Here is a 27,014-nt window from a genome sequence, read left to right on the forward strand (position 1 = left end):
GGGCTGTACACAGAAGCTCATCAGGAGGTTGCCCTCACACACAAAGCTCTGGGGAAAGTGCCCCAGCTCCGTCCTGTTTGGGGTCCCCCAAGGCCCTCTGAGGTAGCTGGAAGGGACCCACCAGGATCTCACTTGTCAGAGAGGGGACCCCTGTCCCCAGAAACACGCCCCATTCCAAAGCAGCCAGGCTGCTGGTTAATCCATCCTACCTGTGAGCGCGTGCATGCCAACACCAGGAGAGAGTGCGAGCCCACCCACCAGCCACACCAGGAGATGATACAGAGCGAGTGAGTTCTACCACCTCTTCCCCACGTGAGGACACAAATCCCATAGTCAATTAGACTTTATTTCACGTACAGAAAACTCGGGGCAGAAAGGGGATGTCGGGCAAACAGCACACCGGTGAGCAGCACAGAGAAGCTTGTTGTGAGCCCGCAGGCGCCCTAAGTCAGCGAGCGTGGGTCCCCGGGGAGGGCGGCCGTGCGTCCGGGCAGGAGCCTCGGTCTGCTGTGCAGCCTGTGCCGGCCTGCTGCAATCCCTCAATGACACCAGCGTTCAGGGCACATCTCGCAGCACAGTTCCCTTCCAGGTGTGAGGGAGGTGTCCCGTGACGGGGCCGCCAGTGGGGCGCCCTCCCCCTTGCTCTGGAGACCAGATAATTTAAAACCACAGGTCCCAAGGCGTGCCAGATGCAGAGTCTCTCCTGTCCATCTGGACAGCCTTCTCCTGCTGCTCAGATCCGCACCGCCCAACACGGTTCACCCCCCACCTCGAGCCGTCTGTCCCCGCTCCCCACCCTGGAGTGTCCAGGTGGCCATGGGTTCCGCCCAGGAGGTGGACAGCGCTCGCCGCTCCCAGGAAGGTGCTCTGGGGCCAGGGTCTGCGGCCGGGCGCTACAGCAGCTTGACGTAATTCTGTGGAATCAGCCCCCTCTTGCCATTCAAAGTCCCTTCCAGCCAGCCAGGTTCCCTTGAGGTTTGCACTGCAAAGGAAGAGACATCACTCATTACCAAAACACCCCAGGTACTTGCCACCAGTGAACTCCCTGCCCCGCAGTGTGTCAATCAAACCCAACGGGGGCTACTCCTGGGTCGTCTGGTTACAAGTCTGCACGAGAGTTATCTACAGGGCCCCCTCTCCCACCAGTCACCCCAGCCTCCATTCCTCCTCCCTACGGCAGCCTCCTAACCCATCCCCTCAGCGTCCGGTCGGGCTCCTCCTAAGCCACGGTGCACCAGGGAGCTCAGTGAACTTTCCAGAACACCCGGCTGATCACAGCACAACCCTCCACGTTCCGAAGGAACAAACCCAAGCTTCCATAGGCACCTGGCCTGGCCACCTCCCCACCCGCCCCGACTCTGCCCACAGCAGGTCACCCACAGGGAATGGCCCAGAGAAGCCCCCAAGTGAGTCTCCGGGCCTCTGCATGGGCAGTGCTTTCCGCTGACGTCTACTTCCCCCACCTCTTCACGGGGGATTCTTCCTCTGCAGAGACCCCCAGACACTCTCTCCTCTGGGGAGTCTTCCTCGGCCATTCTCAGCAGTCGCCAGGCCTCACCAGCATCATCTGGGTACCCTGTCTGACTGGCATCTGCGTGGGGCGTCCCTGAGGGCAGGGGGAGGCCTTCCACACCTGAGCCAGTGTCGGGCGACTCCAGGTTCCACAAAGAGCCATAACGATACGCAGGACAATGACCACAGGCTGGACAGCACAGGGTCTAAGGCTCATCACCAGGGTCTGGAAGCATCTGGTCCCCCCACAGCCATGGGGCGATCCCAGCTCAGGCCAGACCAGGAGCAGACATGGAGCCATGTCCACAGAAGGAAGGGGAGGTGTGTCCCGGCCCAGCAGACCAGGTCAGGAACTGGCCAAGCACAGCAGCTGTGACCACAAGCCATCAGAATAGCTGAAACCCAGCACACGCGGACATGTGCCCAACACACAAAAGCTTCATGGGATAATGCTTCTCACTATGTTCAATGCACTTTTTTTTTTTAATGCACGGTTTCCTATTTTTCAATGCTGACTGCAACTCAGCAAATGGAGTCCATAACCCACGCCTGTGTAGCCACCCACAGTCTGAGTTTTACACGGCTGGCCCTCTGCTCCCGCTCCCATTTACACCTGGACAGCCTTCAGATGTTGGCACCCCACCTGCCCTCCAAGACCACTCTCAATGCTTCAGACCAGGTCAGAGGCCTCATAAATAACCCCTACACGTGCCTTGTGTATGTGTGTGTGTGCAGGCAAGCACGTGTACATGTGTGTATTGGGAGGGGGGCAGGGTGTCTCATGAGAACGTCATCTGCCCTGAGGCCTTACATACACAGCGCCCACTATGGGATATGGGAAGCACCGCCCCAGAATAACAGCTTAAGCATTAGGCGTCTCAACACTTCATCACAAATAGATGGGAAGAAAGTAGAAGCAGTGACAGATTTTATTTTCTTGGGCTCCAAAATCACTGCAGACAGTGACCGCAGCTGTGAAATTAAAAGATGCTTGCTCCTTGGAAGAAAAGCTATGGCAAACCTAGACAGCACATTAAAAAGCAAAGACATCATACGATACAGTCAAAGCTATGGTTTTCCCAGCAGTCATGCACAGATGTGAGAGGTGGATCATAAGGAAAGCTGTGCACTGAAGAATTGATGTTTTCGTACCATGGTGCTGAAGAAGACTCTTGAGAGTCCCTTGGACTGCAAGGAGATCAAATCAGTCCATCCTAAAGGAAGTCAACCCTAAATATTCATTGGAAGGACTGATACTGAAGTTGAAGCTCCAAGACTTTAGCCACCTGATACAAAAAGCCAACTCACTGGAAAAGACCCCAAGGCTGGGAAAGATTGAGGGCAGGAGAAGAGGGCAGCAGAGGATGAGATGGTTAGAGAGCATCACCGACTCAATGGACATGAATTTACACAAACTCCGGGAGATAGTGAAGGACAGAGGGGCCTAGCATGCTGCAGTCCATGAGGTCACAAAGAGTGGGACATGACAGCGACTGAACAGCAAAGACAAAGAGTCTTCCACTGTCTGTGACCTTTAAGAACCTCCTTAAGAAACAGTCAGTCTGGGGGCGTGGGTTCTGAACACAGTCCCCATGTGTATTTGCTGCTGCAAAACGAGGGGGCAGAGCTGCACGGTATGGAGTTCACATCAAATGACAGGCGAGTATGCTCGTGGACAGGGAGGGTGTCAACACATCAGTAAGCACCTCTGGGGTAGCTGGCCTGGGGGAAGGCCTGAGGAACACCCGATACTCCCTGGGTGCCCCAGCCACCCAGCCAGACCAGCATCACAGACCGCCCAATCTGAGGGCTCTGTGCCTTGGCTCAAATTGGAGCTGGGTCCACAGGACACCAGGCGAGGCTCTGTGTTCAGCAACAGCCTCCTCAGATGTCTGTGCTGCACTCGGGCCCCAAATGCTGCCCTGACACATCACCACCCGTGAGAACATCCTTGTGCATCAGGATGGAGGACCTGAGGCAGAGAGAGCTTAAGGAACTTGTCCAGGTCACATGGAAAGGGGAAAAGCCAACTGACCTCAGGCAGGTAAGTGCAGGGTTGACAATCCTTAGCTCTCTGCTCTCAATCACTCTCCTGTTCCCAAAACATACTGAGATGCACGTGTGTGTGCATATATGTGTGTACATGTATACATGGATGTGTTTGTGTACACACACACACACACACACACATAGAGAGAGAGAAAGACACACACACACCTGTGCACACACTGTTTTTCTTAGAAGGACTCCCACAAGCCACCGAGGGACTTTAGAAGTGGAGGTCTTCAATCTCCTGCATCAGACATCTGCTGACCTTTCCCAATATCATCCATGCTGGCAGAACTAGATTTCATTGAAATTCTGACTTCCCCTTCCTATATCTTTGTGCCGAGAGGAGGAATTTCTGGACCAAGTGTGGTCTGAAGTCCTGGCCAGCAGTGGGTTTAAGGTGAGCACCTGACCTCATTCTGGCTATTGAGACATGAGAACAGATAACGCAGGAAGGAAGTTGGGAGAGGTTTTCTCATAGTTAAAACACAGAACACAAGGATGAGGCACACCCTTTCTGCTGTGGCTGAGCGTGGCCATGATACCCAGAACTGGGGCAGCCTTCCTACCCCCGCTGGGGAAGCAGCCAGGGCCCCCTGTATGCAGGCTGAGATGGATACACTGTGGGCTCTGGTTAAGCAGCCCTGGAGCTCCCCACCTGCAGACTTCTTACTGCGTGAGGGAACCCATCTTCATGACTGCTTCCACCAGCTCTATCAGTTTTTGTTACCTGCAGCCAAAGGCACCCTAAGAGATACATCTTCCACCAACGTAAACGTCACATGAACCATGCTGTGTTCAGGGGTTCCCAAACAAATCTAATCACACAGCGTCAAAAGCGGTCCAATGGTTAAGCCGCCATGATTCCACTGCTGCAGGGGTGGGTTCAATCCCTGGTGAGGAACTGAGATCCCACATGCTGCACATGTTGTTGCTGACTCACCAAGTGTCTGACTTTTTGCAACCGCACAGACTGTAGCCCGCCAGGCTCTTCTGTCCATGGAATTCTCCAAGCAAGAATACTAGAGTGGGTCACTATTTCCTTCTCCAGGGGATCTTTCCAACCCAGGGATGGAACCCACATCTCCTGCACTGCAGGCAGATTCTTTACTATCTGAGCCCCTGGGAAACTCCATGCCATACATGCAGCTGCTGCTAAGTCGCGTCAGTCGTGTCCGACTCTGTGCGACCCCATAGACGGCAGCCTACCAGGCTCCCTCGTCCCTGGGATTCTCCAGGCAAGAACACTGGAGTGGGTTGCCATTTCCTTCTCCAATGTATGAAAGTGAAAAGCTAAAGTGAGGTCGCTCAGTCATGTCTCTTCACGACCCCATGGACTGCACCCACCAGGCTCCTCTGTCCATGGGATTTTTCGGGCAAGAGTACTGGACTGGGGTGTCTTTGCCTTCTCCAGTGCCATACATGAGGGTACAGCAAAAAGAAAAAAAAAAAAGAATTCATCTTCATTTCTTAAATGATATGTTTCAATGCTCTCAGCTCTCCCTTCTGCTCTATGGGCGTCAATACGTGACAGGCCTGGAGCAGGGCAGCTAACCGACCATCGTCTCCTGGCAAAACCGTGTGCCGTGTATGTTGCAGTGGCAAAAGCTTCTACTCTTAAGAACAGAATTTCTCCACGGAGTTTAATTCTGTCACACGTGGGGTTTTCTGTTGTTTGTTTGCTGACACTGTCGGCAGTCTCTGGCTCTCCAGAGTACGGATCCCACAGATACAGAAATCTCTTCTAAATGAGGCAGCTTGCTTTCTAAAACACAATCGTCGGCCCATGCCACATCACTGGCAATATAGCACCAGGCACTGTGTTGATACACTCCATATATTCCAAGCATGCTGGCTAATCAACCATTCCATTCCAAGCATCAAAGGGTCTTGCTGCTTCCCCAGAACTCTTTTGGGCAGCCACACCCCCACACAGCATCGCTGTTTCCATAGCAACTGATGAGTTTCATAATGAGGAGGACTGGGAAGGAAGAAATCAAGGGGGAGGGAAGAGATACACATGGAACCACAGGCAGAATTTGTGAAATCTGAAACCGGGCACAGCTCCTAAAATGCTTATGTGTGACCATTAAACACACAAATAAGATCTATACCCTGGTTTCAATATGCAAAGTCAATACCCACATCGAGAGATTCAGACAATTCCAATGAGCAAAAATCGTGTCAAGCCTCAGAATGGAAGGGAACGATAAACCAAAATCGGCTGACAACAGCACTTGCCTATAACTCAGGGCTGACAAACGAAGCATTTAAGAGAGCTGGGGACTCTGGGAGGAAAACAGGGGTGCAAATTAGAAACACTTCTTGATTTCACACTGCACCAGCTTCTTTCTCTACATCGGGACAAAAACGTCCTGAATGAAAGACCTTGAGAGTTACAAAGTTTGGAGAAAAACCAAGATTAAAGCAGAAGTGGGCACGCACAGGCCCTGGTGTTCAGTTCCCGGGAGCCACGTGGGCCTGGCCCTCGCCCACCCAAAGCAACGAGCTCCTGACAACCCCACAGCCAGGGACTGCCCGCCTGCTCTGGGCTGCAGACCCTCTGTGAGGGCAGAAGGCAACCTTCCACAAAGCTCCCATGAGACACTTACCATCCTCAAAAATCGCTCCAATTTCGAAGGACAATTCCGAGCTGTGTTCTGCTTCACAGGGGTACACCGCCCGGGCCTTCCGACTGATGATGCTGAGGAGGGAACACGTGAGACACACAGATCGAAGCGAGAGAAACCTCACCTCTCTCCCACCCACATCTCCCAAATCTCATTTCTATGACACCCACGCAGCAGTGCCTTCCAAAAGAGAGATTAGCAGGAAAGTGAACATCAGGCGAAACCATAGCGCCTGACAAGTAACTGACGAGTTTCAAATTCAGATCTTCGTTTTAGGGAGCCTCTCTGAAAAGCTTACCCTGAACCTCTTCACCTAATTCTCCTCTGCACTCAGTGGGATGCCCTTTCCTCCCATTCAGTGTTACTAGAACCATGCGGCATGTTTATTTCCAATGCATTTCAGTTTATTAAGGAAAAGCACCAGTGTCTTGAGACAGGGGCGAGTCAGTTAAGGGCAGAGGCACACAGATACTCAGTGGCTCCAGCCATGAGCCGAGGACACAATCCTCCACTGACAGTCTGTTTCCACACCCCCGCCGGAAACGGCTTGTTGTTCTCAACTGGGTCTTCTATGTTTGACCCCCTCACTCTCGCCCCCAAAAGGCATATCAGGTTCAACTTCTCTCTGCTTGTCAAAACATCCTGTATGTTCTCGTGGGAAAAGAACCCAGTGGGGAAGGATGGAAACCAGGCTGCCAGCCAGTTGCACACCAGGGCAGAAGGCAGGATCCCATCGCTCGGCAGGAGGGGAGGCCACTGATGGGGATGGCCAGTCTGCTGGCCCAGAGGATGGGCTTTGCTAAAGCACTCTGGCCTCTGCATAACTAGCGCATCAAAGGGCCATGTTAATTACAGTTTCCAGTGCCCCATTTATACCTGATGCAAACAGCTGACTCATTGGAAAAGTCCCTGATGCTGGGAAAGATTGAAGGCAGGAGGAGAAGTGGATGACAGAAGATGAGAAGGTTGGATGGCATCACCGACTCAATGGGCATGAGTCTGAGCAAGCTCCAAGAAACAGTAGAGAACAGGGAAGCTGGGATGCTGCCAGTCCATGAGGTTGCAAAGAGTCAGACACGACTGAGCTACTGAACAACATTTGCTTCTGGATAAGGAGTTCTTCCAAACAATATGGTTTCATAAATGCACGAGCAGAACCAGAAAGGGTAGGTTCAAGCAGGTCTCACATAAGGCAAATTTCTTGCAAGAATGTACTTGCTCTTGAACCTTTAAGATAAGGTTATAAATGTCCACAGAGTCCAGGAGACGGGAAGCCTTTTCCATGCAGGGAGCACAAGAACCTGCTCAGGTTGATCAAGCCCCTCTGCGCGCCACCACAGTACTCTACATCACACTGAAAACCACATACCTTTCAGGTGGCTTGTCCACTACAGCGGCAGGAAGAGAGAGGGGGAACGGTGACAGCTTGGGTGAAGGAGGTGTAACAGCTGGGCTGCAGCTCGGTGTGGTTGGAGACTGAGGGTTAAGCCACTGGACTGTGGATGATCGGGCCTGGCTTGGGCTAAGGGTGGAAGTTTGAAGAATAGAATTAATAGTATAAAGGCCATAGGACACCAAATACATGACGCTCCATTCCTCAACAGCTAGGATGAGAGCTTCTTTCTCTCTCCGGATGGTCCAAAGGGACAGAATCCTCCCCACCCTCCCCGGTCTGTAGCCCCAAGAGCCACGCCTCAGAACTAGAGATGTCTTACTGAGCTTCTCCAGGTTTGTGGAGATGATCTAGTCTTGTCCAACATAGCATCATATTCATTCACTAATCAGAACACCAGAATCCAATGGCCAAAACAAATTGCTTGGACTTGCAAAGTATTCGTGTTTTCTGCTTAGAAGGAGTCACAAGAATCTATAGTTAAGCCCGTGACCTATACCTCTAAAAATTCAACAGTGGCCTTTTCATGTCTAAAGTTCTTTCACCTGGTCCTATACATGTGGAAACTCAGAACAAAATGCCACTGGGAATTGAGATTCCTTTAGAGTAGACAAAAAAGCTAGCATTTAAGGGAGAAACCAGGGAATAGCGAACCCCTGGTAACCTGAACATTCCCTAGTATTTGCCAATTCTGAAAATAAGTTAATGCAAACAGATGAGTAAACAGACTCATGGAGGGGCCTCTAGACATTGAGAGTTCAATAAATATATGTGGATCTGAATTAAATTATTCTTCAATGGTCTCAAAACTGGAGGCTTGTGACTATGGTCAACAAAACTTGCTTTAAAAGTAATGCTCTGAAAGCTGCTCGTTTCATTCAAGGACATTTTCAACACATGGGTATCCAGCACGGCTACACCCAGATGCTCTTCACCTCAATTTCACCCTCTTTGGCTAAAACCAGTTTCGACAAGCAGCTTCTGTCCTTCCACGTCCCAGAGCCTTCTCTTTGATTCCTCTTGCGGACGAGAATGCACCTCACATTCTGTCCATCTTTTCTGCAAAAGCTCCCAGGCTGTTCCTTTCTGTACCCCCTCATTGTATCAGGAGGCAATCCCATTCTTCCTGCTCGTGCCTGCATTGCTGCTGTGGTCTCCTAGCTGAGCCCCCAGCCCCATGCTTCCCACGCAGCGAGCTCCATCAGCCAACCAGGTAAGACCCAGTCTACCCCATCTGCCTCCCCCAAGAACCCTGGTGCACTCCCCCACCTGCCCTCCAGCAGCTCCCCCAGCAGCCCCAGCAGCCCGGCCTTTCTGCCCACGGTCTGGCCCCCAACGTTCCCCTCCGCCCCCCTGTCTCTCCCGCTCCTCTGCCTGTTCCAATCTAGCCCGTCCCCCGGCTCAGCTCCAGCTGCCACCCCCGCCCCACACTCCACCAACTACTTCTCCTCTGGCCTAAGTCACAGAACTTCTCCACAGGCCCATCACACCAATAAACGGGAGGGGAGATGAGCATGGGTCGTTCTGTGATGGTTTCAGGGATTTCTTTAGCCTCTGGATAACAGCAGGTTTATAATCCTTTCTGTAGATTGCATAAAGCCAGGCAGAGTGCTCGGCACGGGAAGTCTTCAAGCCACAACTGGGAACTCAATCCAGATATTCTAACACTATCCCTGGCTTTTATCCATCAAGTACATGAAATGTTGCATGACTGACTTGATAGGCTTTTAGTACAGAAAAGGTTCCTATCCTCTTCATCAGAAGGAAAAAAAAAAAAAAGGAGGGATGCACGTTTTAAACACTTTATACTTTGGGGGTCTTCCCCAGAGGTCTGGTGGTTAAGACTCCACCCTGCCAATGCAGGGGTCAGGGGACTAAGACCCCACATGCAGCACAGCCAAAAGATGGCAAGTTATTCTTTGAACAACTTCTTTACAATCCCCCTATCCAGCCATTCATTTGGAAGTCATCAAATCTATTTCACACCAAGCTATAAATATATACCATTCTATAAATCCCAAAGGGGTCCGTATATCCAACAGCAAAAGTCACTCCATTCTTTAGCAGAAAAGGAACCTTTAATGGTGTCTTACTAATCAGGAAAGGACAGCGGGAATGAAGCTCTGACAGAGAATTTAAGACCACACTTAGCCAAACAATTGCCATTTTATCTCCCAGCAATCACTCAAGGTGCTTGGGGGTGGTGGCGGCAGAGAATGAAGTGTACTACCCCACCCCCATCAACTCTTCCTGGTCGTAAATAGTCAAGCGATAAAATGATGGCCATCCATCCGCTGAAAGGGAGGACAGTCACGAGATGAAGACAGAGTAACAATGTGTATATTTATAAGGCTCTTTCAAAGTGAAAGTCATAAATTTTATAGCTATTATCTATTTCATCCTCATATCTTTTTTTTTTTTTTTTAAAGAAAACTGTTTTGTTTTCTTGTAAAGGGAAAATACGCCTTCTAGAAAGTAAAAGAATTGTTGGATTAGCAGATGCAGAAGGCAAGGGCATATCCCTAGCTTGGCTTCTCCAACTTGTCCAGAGTCAAGCCCTCAGCATGAGCCTTTTTTGCTTCTTGGTTTGTTCTCTGTGATTTTTCTGCTATCTATCAACACAGAGATGTGCTGGCAATCCCACACACTCACTGATTCATAAAGGGAGCCTTCCAGACTTCCCACTGAAGCCTAAACTTCTTTATTTGTGCGCCGTACGTTCAGCAGCTAAGTCGTGTCTGACTTTCTGTGACCCCAAGGGTTGCCATTTCCTGCTCCAGGGGATCTTCCCAACCCAGGGATCGAAGCCCCATCTCCTGTGTCTCCTGCATTGGCAAGGGGATTCTTTATGACTAGCGCCACCTGGGAAGTCCTTCTTTCTGTGAGTCCCTGGGTTTCTCCACATCTCAGAAGCCTCAGCTGAGGACTTCTCTGTGGGCGTCAACTTTGCAGGCTGGGGCATTTGTAAGAGGTGAGAAGACACAAGTCTGGGAACAGCCTCCACTGGAGGGAGGCAGCATCGTCGTAGGGAGAAATGAAGTCCTGTGAGACCGGCCCAGCAAAACAAAGTTCAGGAAATAGCGAGTGGTCTCGAGGACACAAGAAACTTTCCACTGGCCTTCCTGCCGGGAAGGAGCTGGGACGAGGCAGGAAGCAGTTACATAAATATACTCAAGACTGAAGACCTGACTTCTCACCTCAGCTAGCAGAGGCTAGAAGATGCTTCACAGATGTCTCCATAACAATCTTCCCCCAATTTTTTTTTTTTAGACAAGAAATAGTAAACGTGAGCTTTTTTATATAAACCATTCCCTACTTCTCAGGGACTTCCCGGGTGGCTCAGATGGCAAAGCGTCTGCCTACAATGCAGGAGACCCAGGTTCAATCCCTGGGTCAGGAAGATCCCCTGGAGAAGGAAATGGCAACCCACTTCAGTACTCTCTCCTGGAAAATCCCATGAACAGAGGAGCGTGGGAGGCTACAGTCCATGGGGTCGCAAAGAGTCGAACATGACTGAGCGACTTCGCTTTCACTACTTTTCAGAATTTGGGTTTGGTTTTGTTTTGGCAATAACCATCAAAAAATATTTTTAAGTATTTAAATCTTTAAATATAATACTTATATCTTCTCAAAAAGCAGTAAAGTATTACTTTTAATATCTTATGGACCAAGGGATTTTTACAGAAACAAACACCAATCGCATTAATATGTCTCCAGTTGATAATGTGTTAAGAAAGAATGTCTGATATTCTCTTTCTCTTCTTTGACTTAAAACATTTTAGAGGAACCCTAGGCATTTGGGGCAGGGTGGTGTCTTGTCCTGGCAGCTCAGACAGTAATGAATCTGCCTGCAATGCAGGAAAACCAGGTTTAATCCCTGGGTCAATCCCCTGGAGAAGGGAATGGCAACCCACTCCAGTACTCTTGCCTGGAAAATTCCATGGACAGAGGAGCCCCACAGACTATAGTCCATGGGGTGGCAAAGAGCTGGACATGACTGAAGCGACTAACACTTTGACTTGAAGCACTTGGGAAAGGGCACCCATAGCAAAGGTCTAGCGGTTTTTCTCAGCCTGCACTCTGGGAGAGAAGGAAGCCCTAAGGCACCCACGTGCCTAGTGAATGAACGTCTCTCCTGCGTGTCCGGAAGGTCTCTAGCTGCGTACATGTTGGGAGACAGTTCTACATGAGTCTCTCTGTTTATGCACTTCTAGTGAGCAGAGGCTGGGTTATCTTTTCAAAGGTGTTTATGGAACATACAGCCTTGGAAGATAAAGTTTGTGTCTTCTCCTGGAGTGAAGAACAGGCTTTACCACCATCATTCCAGACCTCTGGATTCTTTCTTGTAGCACTCCACAGGCAGGTGTTATCTGGCCCACAGGGCATCACCCTATGAGAAATGTGACTCAAAGGAATCCTCTGAGGGCTGCTCTATCTGTGCTGAATACAGTCTTTTAACTCTGACCAGGAGTCCCATGTCCTGTGCCAGCGTTCTCAGAATCATGGCGGGCCAATGTGGGAGCTTGCAAAGCAGAGTCAAATTTCCGATGTCGCAGTTCTTCATGCCAGCATCCCTGAGGGCACTGAGAAAATACTCAGGTCATTTCTTATAGTCTGCGGTTCACAGGAGAACTCTGGTTAAAAATATCCTCAGGTGAAAGATCGAAGCTCACAGCTGATCCAAGAATAAAAAATACTAACATAATAAAACAAATATGCTAGAATATAATGAAATATTTTGAATGTTCTCTCTTTTCACTTCCCAAAGTTTCAGCACTTAAAAAAAAAAAACTATTTAATTCCTTCCTCCTGCTACCCCTTTAACAATGGATTTTTGATGAACCAGACTGAAGTGATCATAAACCGCTGATTTTATTGAGTAAGAAGCCGCTGACCAATTATAAAAGAGCACCTCGAGTGCCCTGTTTCCTGAAAGCCAAGTTGTGGTCTGCAAAAATGGGAGGCAGAAGTCAACTCTTCCTGAAAAGCTCAGAAACCACATTTACCAAAAGAGAAATAAATTACAGAGAAAGATGAATGTGCGTCTCTGCTCTCTTCCCAACTTCTCACACAAAACTGAAAGCGTGGTGACTCTTCTCCATTTTCAGGGCAGAAGAGCCAACCTTCTTTTGAGGAGGAATGTTTCCTTCTCAGAGAAAAGGAAGAAATGGAAACAAAAGGGTTTCACCAAAAAACACAGAGGTTTCCCCCTGCTAACTTAGACACTCATGCTGGAAAACTTTCTGATACTGAAAGACGACAGGGATGTCTCCTGCTTTGGGGAGGGGAAGGGGGTAGAGAATGGAACTCACATTTGTGAAAATGATAAGAAAATTCTATCCAGGAACAAAAATCAACATCTTTGCTTTGGCAAAACAGGTCTGTACTCCAGGGAAAGACCCTGTAGCTCTCACCATGCAGAGGAATAAACCCTGAACACAAAATTATGACCGTAGCTGTATATGCGTACGCTTTGCAGAGCTTATTTTTCTGAAAACGTAACAAACCAGCAGTAGATGCTGCTTGGGATTCCAACGGCGACCCAATCTCCAATACCAGACTCCACGCACCATGCATATTAAGAAACTTTTTGGCAGCAAAACAGCACAAACATTTCAGAAATAGGGAAGGGGACTTAGGCTTTTAACGGCTGAAATTCGACAACAGCTGCACCAGTCACCAGAGCCTGTCTCTCTCTAACAAATATTTCTTGCATAGCTGAGGCAGGTCAGGCCTTGGGCAGTGCTGGTAGTGCAAGTACCCAGTTCCAAGCTCTGGGAGCACAGGGCATAAGGTAACATTCAAGGGAGAATACATTTCAAGGAAAGAAATGACTGCTTTTCTAAAGTGATTAAATCCCCCAAGCACCAAGATGTCTGAAGATGGCCTTTGTCATGTCGGCATCAAATCAGAAGTTTGCACTGGAAGGAAAGATTTTAAAACCTCATTTTCTAGGTCTCCGAGCAGAAGCTAACACATTAGTGAAATGATCTTTCATTCCAGTCCGGGAAGCGTACAGCATAAGTCTAGAACAGCTGTCTGGGCAATAGTGTTTGAAAATGTTAATGAAGACAGAAGGAAATATTGTCAATCTGTATATTATGGGAAATCTCTGTTCAAATAAATGCCACTGCTCTTCCTGAAGTGCCCGAGAAGGAGAACTCCCCAGCCAGCACCCTGCTGGCTCCAGGTGAGGGCACGGCAGTGGGGGAAGGCACTGTGAGAACTCACCAGAAACCGCAGTGGTGGGCCAGGAGGTCAGCGCTCACCACTAGGAGGGCTCAAAACGCACCCTGTTCACTCACTGTTCAGGATCTGAGAACTACCAGTCAGGCCCCACGCCTGCCCTGGGGACATCCAGGGCACTACGACATCTGTTTTCTACGAGCACCCAGTCAGGTGCGAGGAGGACACACTGATGATGACGACGCAGCGTGATGAGGGGCCATGCGGAGAGGCGCCCAGGGTGCCGCAGAACAGAGGCAGCCGTCACGTGGGCATCCGGAGAGACCTTCTGCCCCAAGTCGACGCCTCACTCATCAGGATCCTCACCCCCTCCCTACACCCCGGCCGTCGGCACTCTGCAACGCACACACGTAACTGCGCTCATTCCAACGTGACTCATGACAAGCCAGTAGCAGAAAGGCGAAGGTGGCTTACTCAAGGTCATGTTGGGTCAAAGCTGCGTTCTGACAAGACTGCAAGGCCTCAGAGGCTCAGGTCCCTACCAGTGAGTGGCTGGAATGAAACATGAGCTGAATGGAGAGAGAGAGGGGAGGCCGAGGTACCCAGGGGACAAGACCACGGAGTCAAATGCTCACAGGCAGGGCAACTGAAGGATTTTATTCACACCATGACACGCTGCTCCTCTACAGAGACACCTGGGTTCCAAGACAGCTCTGGCTGGGTGCCCATCTGCAATTTCGTAATCTCCCTAAGCTTCTTCCTCTTTTTGTTAAAAAAAAATGAGGCCGGTGGGGAACAGAGGAGGACACTTCTCACTCTCTCGGAGGCTGGGAGACAGCTGGCATTATCAGCCCTGGCTGAGGGTCAGCCACAACTCAAACAGGCGGCTAACAATCTCCTTGGTCTCAGCTTCCTTGGCTAAAGTGAGAGTAATTGTTAAGAGGCTGCCTGGCAGTAAGATATGAATAAAATTACAGGCAGAGAGCATCCGGGAGTGACTGGAGCCCCAAGTTCACTTTTTATGACCATTAGGTATTCTAGCCTCTGCTTTTCAGACTTGTTTCTTCACTAATGAATCATCTTCTTTACCTAAAGAAACGAACTATGTTAAAGAAAGAAAACTCTAAACATTAAGGAAATGCCATCATTGGGGAAGAAAAGTTGCTAAATGCAATATGACTATGACCTAGGACTGGTTCCTAGAACAAAAGGACATGAGTTAAAAATATATATATATAGTGAAATACAAATACATTCTGTATGTGTTGTACCAACGTGAATTTCTTAATTTTAACCAAAGTAAGTTTAGTTAAAAGTAAAACTGTCTGAGAGTGATAATTCCAACCAATTTCTTAGTTTTAACCAAAGTGGTTCAGTGTAACATGTTAACAGTAGGAGAAGCTGAATGAAGGGTCTCAGGAACTCTCTATACTATCTTTGTATATTTTCTATAAATCTAAAACTATTTCAAAATAAAATGTTTATTTTTAACAATAGGTTTTAAAAAGAATAACCCCAAATAATTTTTTAAATCACTGGAACAATAAAAGCCTTTTGAAATTATCACACACTTGCAGGAAACCTTTTGGCTAATTGAATAATAAGAAAAAATTCATAAGGGTTCTATTTAAAAATCACCCAGACCACCCATCTGAAAGGTAGCAAATAACCACAATTGTTGAAACTGGTTTTTAAGGAATGTGGGCTTTTCCAAAAAGATTGGTTTTGTTTATATGATAGATTGAAGTTGGCAAACTTTTTCTGCAAAGGGCCAGACAGTAAATGCTTTGGGATTTGCAGGCTGTAGGTCTTGCACCCTCTTAACCCAGTTGTTATCACAGCCGCACAAAAACAGTCACAGACAGAATGTCAGTGTCTGGGTGGCTGTGTTCCCATAAAACTTTATTTATATATTAAAAACAGGCAGCAGCGGGATGCAGTTTGCAGACTCCTGAATGAGATGGATTAGATGTGAATCTATTTTGTAGTGGAGAGTTGGAAGACATGAAGACACTGATGGAAAACTCCCCAGGGCTCAAGAAGCCCACTCCCCTTCCTCCATCTTCCTGGGCTTTGCGGCATGGGGCTCCTGTGAGTGTTAGAAGCCGATGTGCAAATACCCAGGCCTCTCCTGCAGCAGCAGCTCTCTTGACAAATTGCTCAAGATCACCTTCCATGCAGGAAGGAGACAGCCCATAGATCAAGCCAGCACTTAAACGCCAGAACTTGCTCCCCCTTGAGAAAAAAAAGTCTTCTACAGGAGGGAGGTGAGCAGTGAGAGAAGGAAGGGAATGGGAAGAAAGCTCTCAAACGCAGATAAGACAGAACCCTTTGAGGCTGGACACGACCACTCTGAACACTCAGTCCCCACCCTGTAGGATGCTAAGGCGGCTGGTGGCTTTCCTCCCTTGACAACAAAGGACATCACCATTGAGTCAGCCAGTATCTTATGAAGTTCACTCCCAGGAGGATCATTTACTTGGGTTTCACTATGAAAGAAATATCTGAGAGTGGTAACTCCAAGAACTATCTGAGAGTGACTAACCAATCTTTTGCTCAAAGTGTTCCTTGAATCGCATTTCTCTTCTTTCCAGATGATCTGTGGAATCAGGGACAGGGCTTGCTAGCTCACTGGAAAAGGAGCTGCAGCTGCATTTCAGAGAATTACGGGGCTGGAGGGGTCTCAGAGTTATGGTCCTGCAGGGCAACTGACAGGAATGTTTCTACAAGCTCAATCTGGATGTGGAAAACAGCTGCCACCCAACACAAGAATGGAACATATAGAACAGGGGAGCTCCCAAGCACAGCTTAAAAGGGGCATACGACTTCTCTGCTATGAAGAGCCTCTGGTTACTCCCCAAGCTGTTTTACAGGTTACCTGTCATGATGGGTGAGCTTCCCAAACTGCTCAGAACAGCTGAGGGAGTTCACTGGCCATGGGAACCCCATGCCCTGGTCACGCAATACCCAAGGGCCATTTTCTCAGAAGTTTCTCCAGAGAAGGTTCCTGTACAGCAAGGTTAGGAAAGGAGCCCTGGGTTCTCCTGGAATAACTACTGTAACTGCTGGAAACAACATAACTTCGGGTCAACGCCAAAGGCTCCTGCAGGACTAGAGAGGTCATTTTTCCTAAGCCATTTGGTGGGGAGATTATATAACTGATGAACCAAGAAGTCAGGTCAAGTTCAACTAAGACTATCAAGTTAGGTTCTCAGAGGAAAGCAAAATGCAAGCAGGTGGCCACCTAGGGCTCCCAGGGGAGCAGTGGGGTCTTATTTCACTTGGCACCTAGAAACCTCACAACAATTCAGAGGGGTAGGTGCTCACACTCCCGCTTTGCAGATAATCTCGCTAAGTCATAGTTTGCTCGAGTAATTTATATAAGGCCTCCAAGGTTTTAAGTGGCAAGAAAAGAATGCAAAGCTAGGCTTGTTTGACTGTAAAAGCAGTGCTTTGGGGAGCTCAGCTCAGTGCTCAGAGAGACGGGATGGGGGATGGGGGTGGGAGGGACATTCATGAAGGAGGAGGTATATGCATGCGGGCTAAGTTACTTCAGTCGTGTCCAGCTCTCTGCGACCCTATGAACTGTAGCCCATCAGCTGTATATCAGCATGTATACATACAGCTGATTCACACTGTTGTACTGCAGAAAGCAACACAGTGTTGTAGAGCAATTATACTCCAATTAAAAAAAATTTTTTAAAGGAAAAAAAATTATTTGCTAAGTTAAATAAATGATAAAAGTCAGTGGTTCACCAGTCTACACCACAGTCTTCCAACTCAGAGAAAGCTCACAAGGCCCTGCCTGCATTTCAGTACTGAGATACAGCCAACCAATCCATGAACAGCCAGTGACCAATTAACAACAAAAACGGATAAAATGAAAATGAAAAACACAATAAGTCTCAAGACAATTTTTTTTTTTGAGCCTTAAGTAGTAGAGAAGCTACTATAAAAATTCAGACAAGTGTCTTTATTTTGGAAAGTCAACTTTTCGTTATGAGGCTTTAAAGTTACAAGAATAACCAACAATCTGGCTTGAAAATAAAACCTCTGAACTTCAGAACCTGTAGTTACAGCACTGGAAAGGAAGAAATGAATCAGGCCACAGGCAAGTGCCAAGTACACAATACAAATACCAAAAACACCTAGCAACACCCAAGGGACATGTATGGAAGGCTGCGAGGAAGCTAGGAGGTCAGGGCAGCATAATTTCTGTACCAAGTTAGAGAAAAGAGCCAAGAAAATATACAGGACAAAAATTATTATATTACCCCACCCTCTCCACCAATGAACATGCAGAGACTGATGGTGGAAGGCCAAGAATGTGGGCTCTGAGATTAGCTTCAAGAGCTTTACCAGATATCATATTACTCATCAAAAGATTATGGATGCTGCTCTGTTGCAAAATATCAAATTTTCAAGTCTCCCAGCTCTGCTGTGGGGTGGGGTGGGGGAAAATGCCAAAGGTGTTGGATGGTGAATGTGCCGATCAAGTGTTTACTCCCCATAGATAATTATAAACCGCAGCCACATGACCTACACTGGGTCAGTGCTCCCACTTCAAAACAAGGGCAGCAGCCAGCAGACAGCCACCCTTCGCCAGTTCACCGGGTCTCAGAATCAGGGGAAAGCTTCAGTTCGACGGTGGCCCCATCTGCAAACAGACAATCTCCATGCTGACAGTAAAACAAGGCAAGGGAACCACAGATCCCAGGGACAGACAGATCAGGGTCGAAAACAACCTCTGCCCTCACTAGTCACGTGACTTGGGGCAAGATTCTGACCATCTTTGTGCCTTCATTTCCCTATGTTTAAAAATGAATATATCGGGACTTCCCTGGTAATTAACACTTTGCCTTCCAAGGCAGGGGGTGCAGGTTCGATCATTGGTTGGGAAGCAAATATCCCAAATGCCTCACTGCCAAGCCAAAAAAGAAAAAAACCATAAAACATAAGCAATATTGTAACAAATTCAATAAAGACTTTTTCCAAAAAATGAATACATCGGGACTTCCCTGGTGGTCCAGTGGCTAAGACTCCTTGCTCCCAACGCAGGGGCTCGGTTCAATCCCTAGTCAGGGAACTAGATCCCACTTGCCTCAATAAAGACCCAGAGAAACCAAATACATATATTTTTTAAAAGAATATCTCTCTGCCTTACCAGGTTTGATGTGAGGCTCAACATGAAATATTTATAAAGAATCTATAACAAAGTCTGTGGCCCTTGCGGGTCAATGGTCTACAATCTTTCTGAGAAATGCAAGAGGTGATTTATTGCGTCAAACCTTCCCTGCAGCCTCTCACCACCAGCCCCTGCTGAAGCATAAGCCTCATCCTGTTCTAAGTCCCCAGCCCACATAGGTCCAGAAGGGTTCAACCTCTGAGCAGACATCACAAGACTGCTGGGGCTCGCAGCAAGGCAACTCTCTCCTCTTGCTCACTGCCCTGTGTTTCCTTACGGGCTATCAGACACGTCGATCTTTCTGAACCCACCGGGGACTTTGCTGCTCACTTAGGTACGGGACACTGGCTTCCAGTTCCCTCCCCATAGCACCGGGGGGTACATCCTCGCACACACACTACTGCCCCCAGCACGAGCTCTAGAGACCACGGTCAACGGGGCCCACCACTTTCTGTACCGAGGGCCCACCCTCAGGTAAGCAGAGAAGACAAGGTGCTCCCATTATAAGGATACGATCACCTGATTAGCCAATAAAGATTCTGGAAATTCCTATGATGGGCAATTCATTTGGGAGAGTTAAAGACTACCCTCTCTTGATCTCTTTTTTAAATCTGCATCGGTTTTCTCCCCTTGTTATAAAAGCCATTTTGTGTTCATCTTAGTCAAGTTTAACAAAATACAGATATGCTAAAACAAAGAAAGAAAGAAAGAGAGGGAGAACGTTTAAAAAATAAATTCCCGGGACTTCTGTGGTGACCCAGTGGCTGGCACTTTGCCTTGCAGGGGTATGGGTTCCATTCCCAGTCGGGGAGTGAAGATACTACATGCCTCAAGACCAAAACTCCAAAACATAAAAGAAGCAATACCATAACAAATTTCATAAAGATTTTAAAAATGGTCTACATTAAAAAAAAAAAAAACTAAAAAAAAAAAGGATAAATTCCCTATTTTCTTTCGAAACAATCATAGTAATAGAGATAAAAAATTTAAGACATCAACTTCTAGGGTGAACTGACTGCCCCTGGCAGGGTTGAGAGCAGTAAAATCAAGAGCAACGGGGTTGAAGAAGCCCTCCCTGAAGGAGTGAAGGAGGGAGAAAGGGAAAGAAAGAGAGAGGAAGGGAAGAAGCGGAGACAAAGTCTGCTAAGACAGCTACCTGATCCCTTCTAAGTGTGCACCCAATTTCACCAAATCCGGTTAAAAATGGTTTAAGAGGCTTATTTTTCTGATTCAGACAAATCACTGTTGTGGTAGACACGAATACAACTGAAGCGGTACTTTGCTATCTCCTAGCAAAGTTTATCAACTCCCTGAAAAGCAATCAAGTAACCAAAAGTCAAGGAATTTCAAATGCCATGTAACTGTCTATGGGAAACTTCTATTTGTCGGCCCACATTAAAAGCAGCAAGTTATTTCACTGACAAGAATAAAGATGGTCACCAGTGAGCGCACACAGAGTCTGCAACGGGCACGGGAGTCTACCATGTGACGACTTTAACTAACAAGCACCAGGTCTGGGGAGGCATGAACCTCTGATGCAGTTCAAGGCAGCTCCGAGGACAGATGTGCCAGGAACACTTTCACACTCAGGATAAACCAAACCAAGAGCCTCACAGTGGGTGGAAGGAAGAGCAGCATCTATTGCCCTCCCAGCCTGCCAGAACATAAACTGACTTACACCTCAGGGTATCAACATCCCCAGTTATGAACAGCTATTCTACGATGCAGCCATCTTTCTTTTTTTTTTTTGATTGTGTGATGTTATTTACAGGATTCATAAGCAAATCCATTTAGGCAGAAAGTAGATTACTGTTTGTCTACAGATGAGGGGAATGTTAAAGAGAAACAGAGGCTGACCACACAGGAATGAATGGGTATAGGGGGTGACAATGTTCTCAAAATGCCTTTGCTGCTGTTGTCCAGTCATGTCCGACTCTCTGCGACCCCATGGAAAGCAGCATGCCAGGCCTCCCTGTCCTCCGCTATCTCCTGTAGTTTGCTCAAACTCATGTCCATTGAGTCAGTGATCAATGAGCCATCCAACCATCTCATCCTGTCACCGCCTTCTCCTCCTGCCCTCAGTCTTTCCCAGCATCAGGGTCTTTTCCACTGAATTGACTCTCCACAGCAGGTGGCCAAACTATGGGAGCTTCAGCTTTGCCTTTCGGTGATGAAAACCTTTCAAAATTGATTGTGGCTATGCTCACACCTCTCTGGGACGATGTCACAATCAATTCTTTTCAATGGGTGAATTATATATCAATAACGTCATTCTAACAAAAGTTATGGTCCACGTTAAATTAAGCATTGGTGCCAGAACCACCACAGTGCCTGTACAGGAAGACATGAAAAGGCGTGGAGAACTGGGCATGTTGGTATAAAACAAAACTGGAAAAAAAAAAAAAAAACCCAGCTAACTATTTCCTAAAGAAAAGTGTATATGAGGCAATAATAAATGAGCAACAGGGCAGAGAATTAACCTCTCTATGTCTGTCCTTCGTAGTGGAGGCTGACCTAGGAGATAATATTATAGCAGTAACAAGGATAATAGGATTCCAGAAAGCTGGGGGGACAGGTGACAGGAAGAGCTAAATTTTTAAACTCCCTAACAATGTCAGAATGGAAGCAGGAAATTCTGACTGTGAGGGGGCTTCTGGAAATGTCTAACAGATCACGGTATTTTTAGAGGCAAGGCAGATGGACAGCCAACAAAGAGTGTTGCTTAGTATCATAATTAATAGATCAAGAATGACTGAGTTGAGGGCTGAGATTAGTTACCTAATAGAAAGCTGCCTAAAAGAAATATCTACTTCTACTTCATTGACTATGCAAAAGCCTTTGACTGTCTGGATCAAAATAAACTGTGGAAAATTCTTAAAGAGGTGGGAATACCAGACCACTTTACCTGCCTCCTGAGAAACTTGTATGTAGGTCAAGAAGCAACAGTTAGAACTGGACATGGAAAAACTGACTGGTTCAAAACTGGAAAAGCCGTATGACAAGGCTGTATATTATCACCCTGCTTATTTAACTTCCATGCAGAGTACATAGTGCAAAATGGCAGAAAGCACTCTAATGGCAGAAAGTGAAGAGGACCTTAGGAGCCTCTTGATAAGGGTAGAAGAGGAAAGTGAAAAAGCTGGCTTAAAACTCAACATTCAAAAAAACTAAGGTCATGGCATCCGGTCCCATCACTTCATGGAAAATAGGTGGGGAAAACGTGGAAGCAGTGACAGACTGTATTTTGGGGGGCTCCAAAATCACTGCTGATGGGGACTGCAGCCACGAAACAAAAAGACACTTGCTCCTTGGAAGGAAGGCTATGACAAACATAGACAGTGTATTTAAAAGTAGAGACATCACTTTGCCAACAAAGATCTACATAGTCAAAGCTATGGTTTTTCCAGTAGTCATGTATGGATGTGAGAGATGGACCATAAAGAAAGCTGAGCACCAAAGAACTGATGCTTTTGAATTGCGGTGCTAGAGAAGACCCTTGAGAGTCCCTTGAACTGCAAGGAGATCAAACCAGTCAATCCTTAAGGAAATAAACCCTGAATATTCTTTGGAAGGACTGTTTCTGAAGCTGAAGCTCCAATACTTGGCCACCTGATTCAAAAACCTGACTCACTAGAAAAGATCCTGATGCTGGGAAAGACTGAAGGCAAAAGGGGAAATGGACATTTGTCTGAGCAAACTCTGGGAGACAGTGGAGGGCAGAGGAGCCTGGTGTGCATGACGTCCGTGGTGCCACAAAGAGTCGGACATGAGTTAGCGACCGAACGACATTAACTAGGGAATCATTTCCTAACATCAAGTATCGGGCACAGACAGAGAAAGGGATAATTCTGAATACTCGAGAAGGCTTCCCAAAAGTGAAAACTAAATTACACCCTGAAGACAGGTCAGCATTGTCTTGAGAAAAATGGAACGGAGACACTTCAGGCAGAGGGAATCAACATTTGCAGTAAGTGAGTGCATTTCAATAAGTGAGCACCCAGGAGCTGCCTGAAGAGAGCAAACACACAATCCTAGGAAGAGAAAAGAAAAGGAAAAAAAAAGGAAATACTCTGCACGGTCACTTCTCTGAACTGTAATCCTCAGAGATGTACATCAGCACGTGCCTGGAACCATGGGGGGAGGGGCAGGCAGGAGGGTATATCAGGGTTTGCCAACACCATCAGGAAATACATTAGAAACACACGTTTTCCGGCTCCCCTCTAACCCTAAGCGTCACTCTTGGGTGGGGTCCAGCACTGTGGGCTTCACAAGCCCTGCAGGGGATCCGCATCGGGCTCAAGTATGAGAAGCACTCCCCAACTTAATGAGAAATCTAGACTGAAACACGCTTACAAGCAAATCCTTTAAAAGATACACAGGAAACATTCTATGAATGTAAGAGAGAGATGAGTTTTGTCCAGCGCCCAGGGAAAAAGATCAAGTTCTTCAAATAGCAGGAAGTGTCCATTGTAACAAAAATCTCCTTTCCAGACTGGATTCATCTACTTACTTTGCCCTGTTCTTTTCAGGCCTCTCCAGGTTGGAGTACTTTCTGTGACATTTTAAGACATGTATGGGGACTTCCCTGGTGGTCCAGGGGTTAAGGCTCTGTGCTCTCTATGCTTGGAGCAAAGGTTGGGGAACTAAGATCCCACATGCTGAGCAGGGCCTGGCCTGAGACATAAAGCAGATAAATAAAGACTAAAGTTTTGTGTGGCTTTTTTTTTTTTTTAATCTGTATGAATAAGAAGCTGGGGGATTCACTCTGCATTTGATTGACAACCAAAAATATCAAGCTTTTCATGTTTCAGCAGTGGATGTGCTATGAATTGTGGCTCAGAATGCCACTTCTCCACAGAACCACCACGAAGAACTGACTAAACTGCTGTGCACTGACTGGGACAGATACTGACAAGACTGGGAGCTTGGTCTGTGCTTTGAAACACACACACACAGACACACAGACACACACACACAGACACACACACACAGACACACACACACACACACACTAACACATGCCAAGTCCCACCGCTCGAGTGCCCTGCATTACAGATTCTGGATTCCGATACAGCCACTATCACTTTTGCCTGTAGCACAAAAGTGAGAAATTATTCTTACTTTTAAAAGAGAACAGTAAAAATGATAGGCCCATTTCAGTAACATGTAGTTTAAATCCATAATACAGTCTTTAGCATTTAAATACATATATATGTGACAATCTTTGGGGGAAAAAACTCCTCTGGAGAACGTGTACCCATATTTTGAGTTCCACTTGGATTTTCAGTGAGATTTTGCAAAGTCTTTAGGTCACCCCCAAATTTCAGGATAACATACCAGATTTGTCCCTACCTCTTTTAATACTTAATAAGTTCATAATGATTTCATGTGAATCCAGCAGTAACTATAAAAAGCCAAGTACTGTGAGGAACAGTTTTCAATTCCATTTAAAGTCCCAAGAATGCTCGGCCAGGGTCAAATGACATCATTATCTATGACTTATTTTAAGCAACTTTGATTTTTTTAATTTTTTTTCACTTTAAAGGCAGGATACCAGATACTCTCATCTGTTGAATTACAGATGTAGTTTTGAATGTCATTTGATTGACTAATCAAGTAATGCCATGTTAATTATTAGTGGAGTTGTTTTATTTTCCCTTTTCTGAGCATCTGTTTGAAGTCTGAGGCTGCACACCACCACTGGTGCAGTTACTCCACAACTTCAAGAACCTAGAAAGACACACCCTCAAGTAGCCAAGCCAGGTCCACGCGTGGTATTTTGTTTGTATGGGAATTATTTGCCCTAATACACACGAGCATCTGCATATGCTTGGCACTCAACCAAATTGCGAAGACAAAATCCGATATTTCATCCATCAGTTGTCAATTATACATGCTCACACAGAGTAAACAGAGTAAGACATTAGCATGAAGCTCATAAAATTCCTATCATTAAGAAATCATCCTATAGAAAACTTAAAAGTCTACTGATCACAAGGCAAGCATTTTCGTCTTTCTAAAAGTCTGTGGTAACTATTGAGGAAACCTCCCGAACAGGACAATAACAAACTTCCTTTGTGCAACCCCAGACGTCCACAACTTGAACTTAAAACAGATTTGAAATAGCATCCACCCACCCCTTCCATACTGGGAACACACAGACCCTATTTCCTTTGGTTTATGGACCCTCTCCTCTGTGGCATCCCCATAGATTAAGAGCACAAAGGTCCTGAGCCCTAAGGCTATAGGACTGACCCAGCACATAAAACTTCAAAATAAAAATCACCACCCACCTCCCCTCCACCCAACAGAATAGCACAGCCACTTACGCAGTGGATGCCCAGTCCCCAGAGCTGCCCCCGTCTGTAAGCAGGTGGTTCCGGTCTGGTCCAGGGGGCCCAAGGGCAGCGGCAGTCATGGGAGACGGAGAGGAAAGCGAGTCCAGGCTGCTGGGAGGGGTGTCCTCCTTAGGAAGATTGGGACGGTCACCTAGGGAGGAGAAAAAGGCAATAACTTTTTTCAAACAAACGCTCAGAGGAGAAAAAAACAACTCCACTCTTAACTACATGGCCTCGCTTGATGAGTTGATCCAGTTATATCCAAAATTACGTTTACAATGAAGTCTGAAGAGTATTTTGGTGCCCTGTTTTCAGGGATTTTCTTGTTTTTTGTTTGTTTGTTTGTTTTTAATCAAAGATGCTTAAAATAAATCATAGATAATACAAAATGAGGAGGGTTTTCCCCACAAGGAAAAAAGATGGAAGATGAAAGCCTTAATGGCGGCCACAATGACTTCCTGGTCTCTAAGGAACACAGTCATAAATCAGCGATAACCTCAAGAGCAATGCAGAACAGTACATCAGCCCTGCTGGGTCCAGCCTCTTTCTTTCCAGCCATGGGATGCCTCTTCAAGCTACTGCCAATCGCCAACTACCACAGAAATTCAACAACTTGCAAGGGACCTTGTTTTCTGAGCTGAAATCTTAGATTACAATTTAACAGCCCAACTGATTAAATCGTGGACAAGGAGAAACTTCCATTTGCTGGTGAACATGAAGATGTTCTACAAGAACTAGGCCCAGGCAGTGACTGCAGGGGATGACTTTTTTTTTTTTTTTTAAGATTTATTTATTTATTTGGCTGCACTGAGTCCTTGTTGCCACAGGCTTTCTCGAGCTGCAGAAAGCAGAGGGCCTCTTCATTCATGGGCTCCTCACTGAGGCGGCTCCTCTGGCTCCAGGTGCTTCAGCAGTTACAGCACACGGGCTCCGGAGCACAGGCTCAAGAGGCGGGATGCTCGGGCTTAGTGGCTCTGCGGGACATGGGATCCTCTGGACCAGGGAGCAAACCCGTATCTTGTGCACTGGCAGGCACATTCTTAACCACTCGACCACCAGACCAGGGAAGTCCCTGGAGGTGACCTTACACTCAAACGGAAGAAGCGTTTCTTAAATGGGTTCCATGATTTACTCACGCAGAGAGGACCATTTGGTGAAATACCTCTAGCATCATTTGTACACATTATGAGCTTGGGTGGAAAATGCAGAAGGTGGGTAGGAGCTCAGAAGCGCTTCTGTCTCTCCCAACTGGTCTCCTCACTTCCGTGGTACTCTCAGCCCCCATCACAGCTTGGCCCCTTCAGCCACAGTCATGGGCCCCATTAAATCGTAACCCCTCGAGAGTGTCCTCCAGAGGCAGCAACTTTCTATTAAGATGGCAATGACCTGGCCTTGACTTTTATAAATAATGGGTCACGAGAGTTGCTCAACAGACTGCCACGGCAGCAGATGACACACAGTGTGGAAGGTCACACCCTAGCCACAAACCGCCTCCAGCTGATTAAAGCTTCCTTCTTCCTCAGGCCTAAGTCCCAGAAACAGAGGATGTATGAACGTCAGGAACCCACTCTCAGAAAAGCATCTTAGACAGACTTCAGCTCTACTCATCACGGAGCACAAGCGAAATCCCTGGCCTCTGGTTAGGCTCACTCCCAGAATACGAATCTTGAAAACTGACTGGGTAAAAAATTTTTACTTAACTCTGACCCAGCTTACAATGA

General features: G+C 47.1%; 1 protein-coding gene and 1 non-coding gene across 2 annotated transcripts in view; one reads left to right on the top strand and one right to left on the bottom strand.

Moving 5' to 3' along the window:
* Positions 1–794: 794 nt before the first annotated feature.
* ARHGAP10 (Rho GTPase activating protein 10) overlaps positions 795–27,014 on the bottom strand; it is a 373,837-nt gene continuing 347,617 nt past the window's right edge. The window contains exons 20-23 of the mRNA XM_068989838.1: positions 25,285–25,444; positions 7,561–7,713; positions 6,174–6,265; positions 795–982 (exon numbers count right to left, since the gene is read on the bottom strand). Of these exons, the coding sequence (XP_068845939.1) occupies positions 894–982; positions 6,174–6,265; positions 7,561–7,713; positions 25,285–25,444 (494 nt within the window). The 3' untranslated portion in view covers positions 795–893. The remainder of the gene's footprint in view (positions 983–6,173; positions 6,266–7,560; positions 7,714–25,284; positions 25,445–27,014) is intronic.
* Positions 10,913–10,984, top strand: TRNAC-ACA (transfer RNA cysteine (anticodon ACA)). Its single transcript has one exon. It is a non-coding gene; the product is annotated as a tRNA-Cys (tRNA).

The sequence above is a fragment of the Capricornis sumatraensis genome, chromosome 17 (assembly GCF_032405125.1).
Source record: "Capricornis sumatraensis isolate serow.1 chromosome 17, serow.2, whole genome shotgun sequence".
NCBI lineage: Eukaryota > Metazoa > Chordata > Mammalia > Artiodactyla > Bovidae > Capricornis > Capricornis sumatraensis.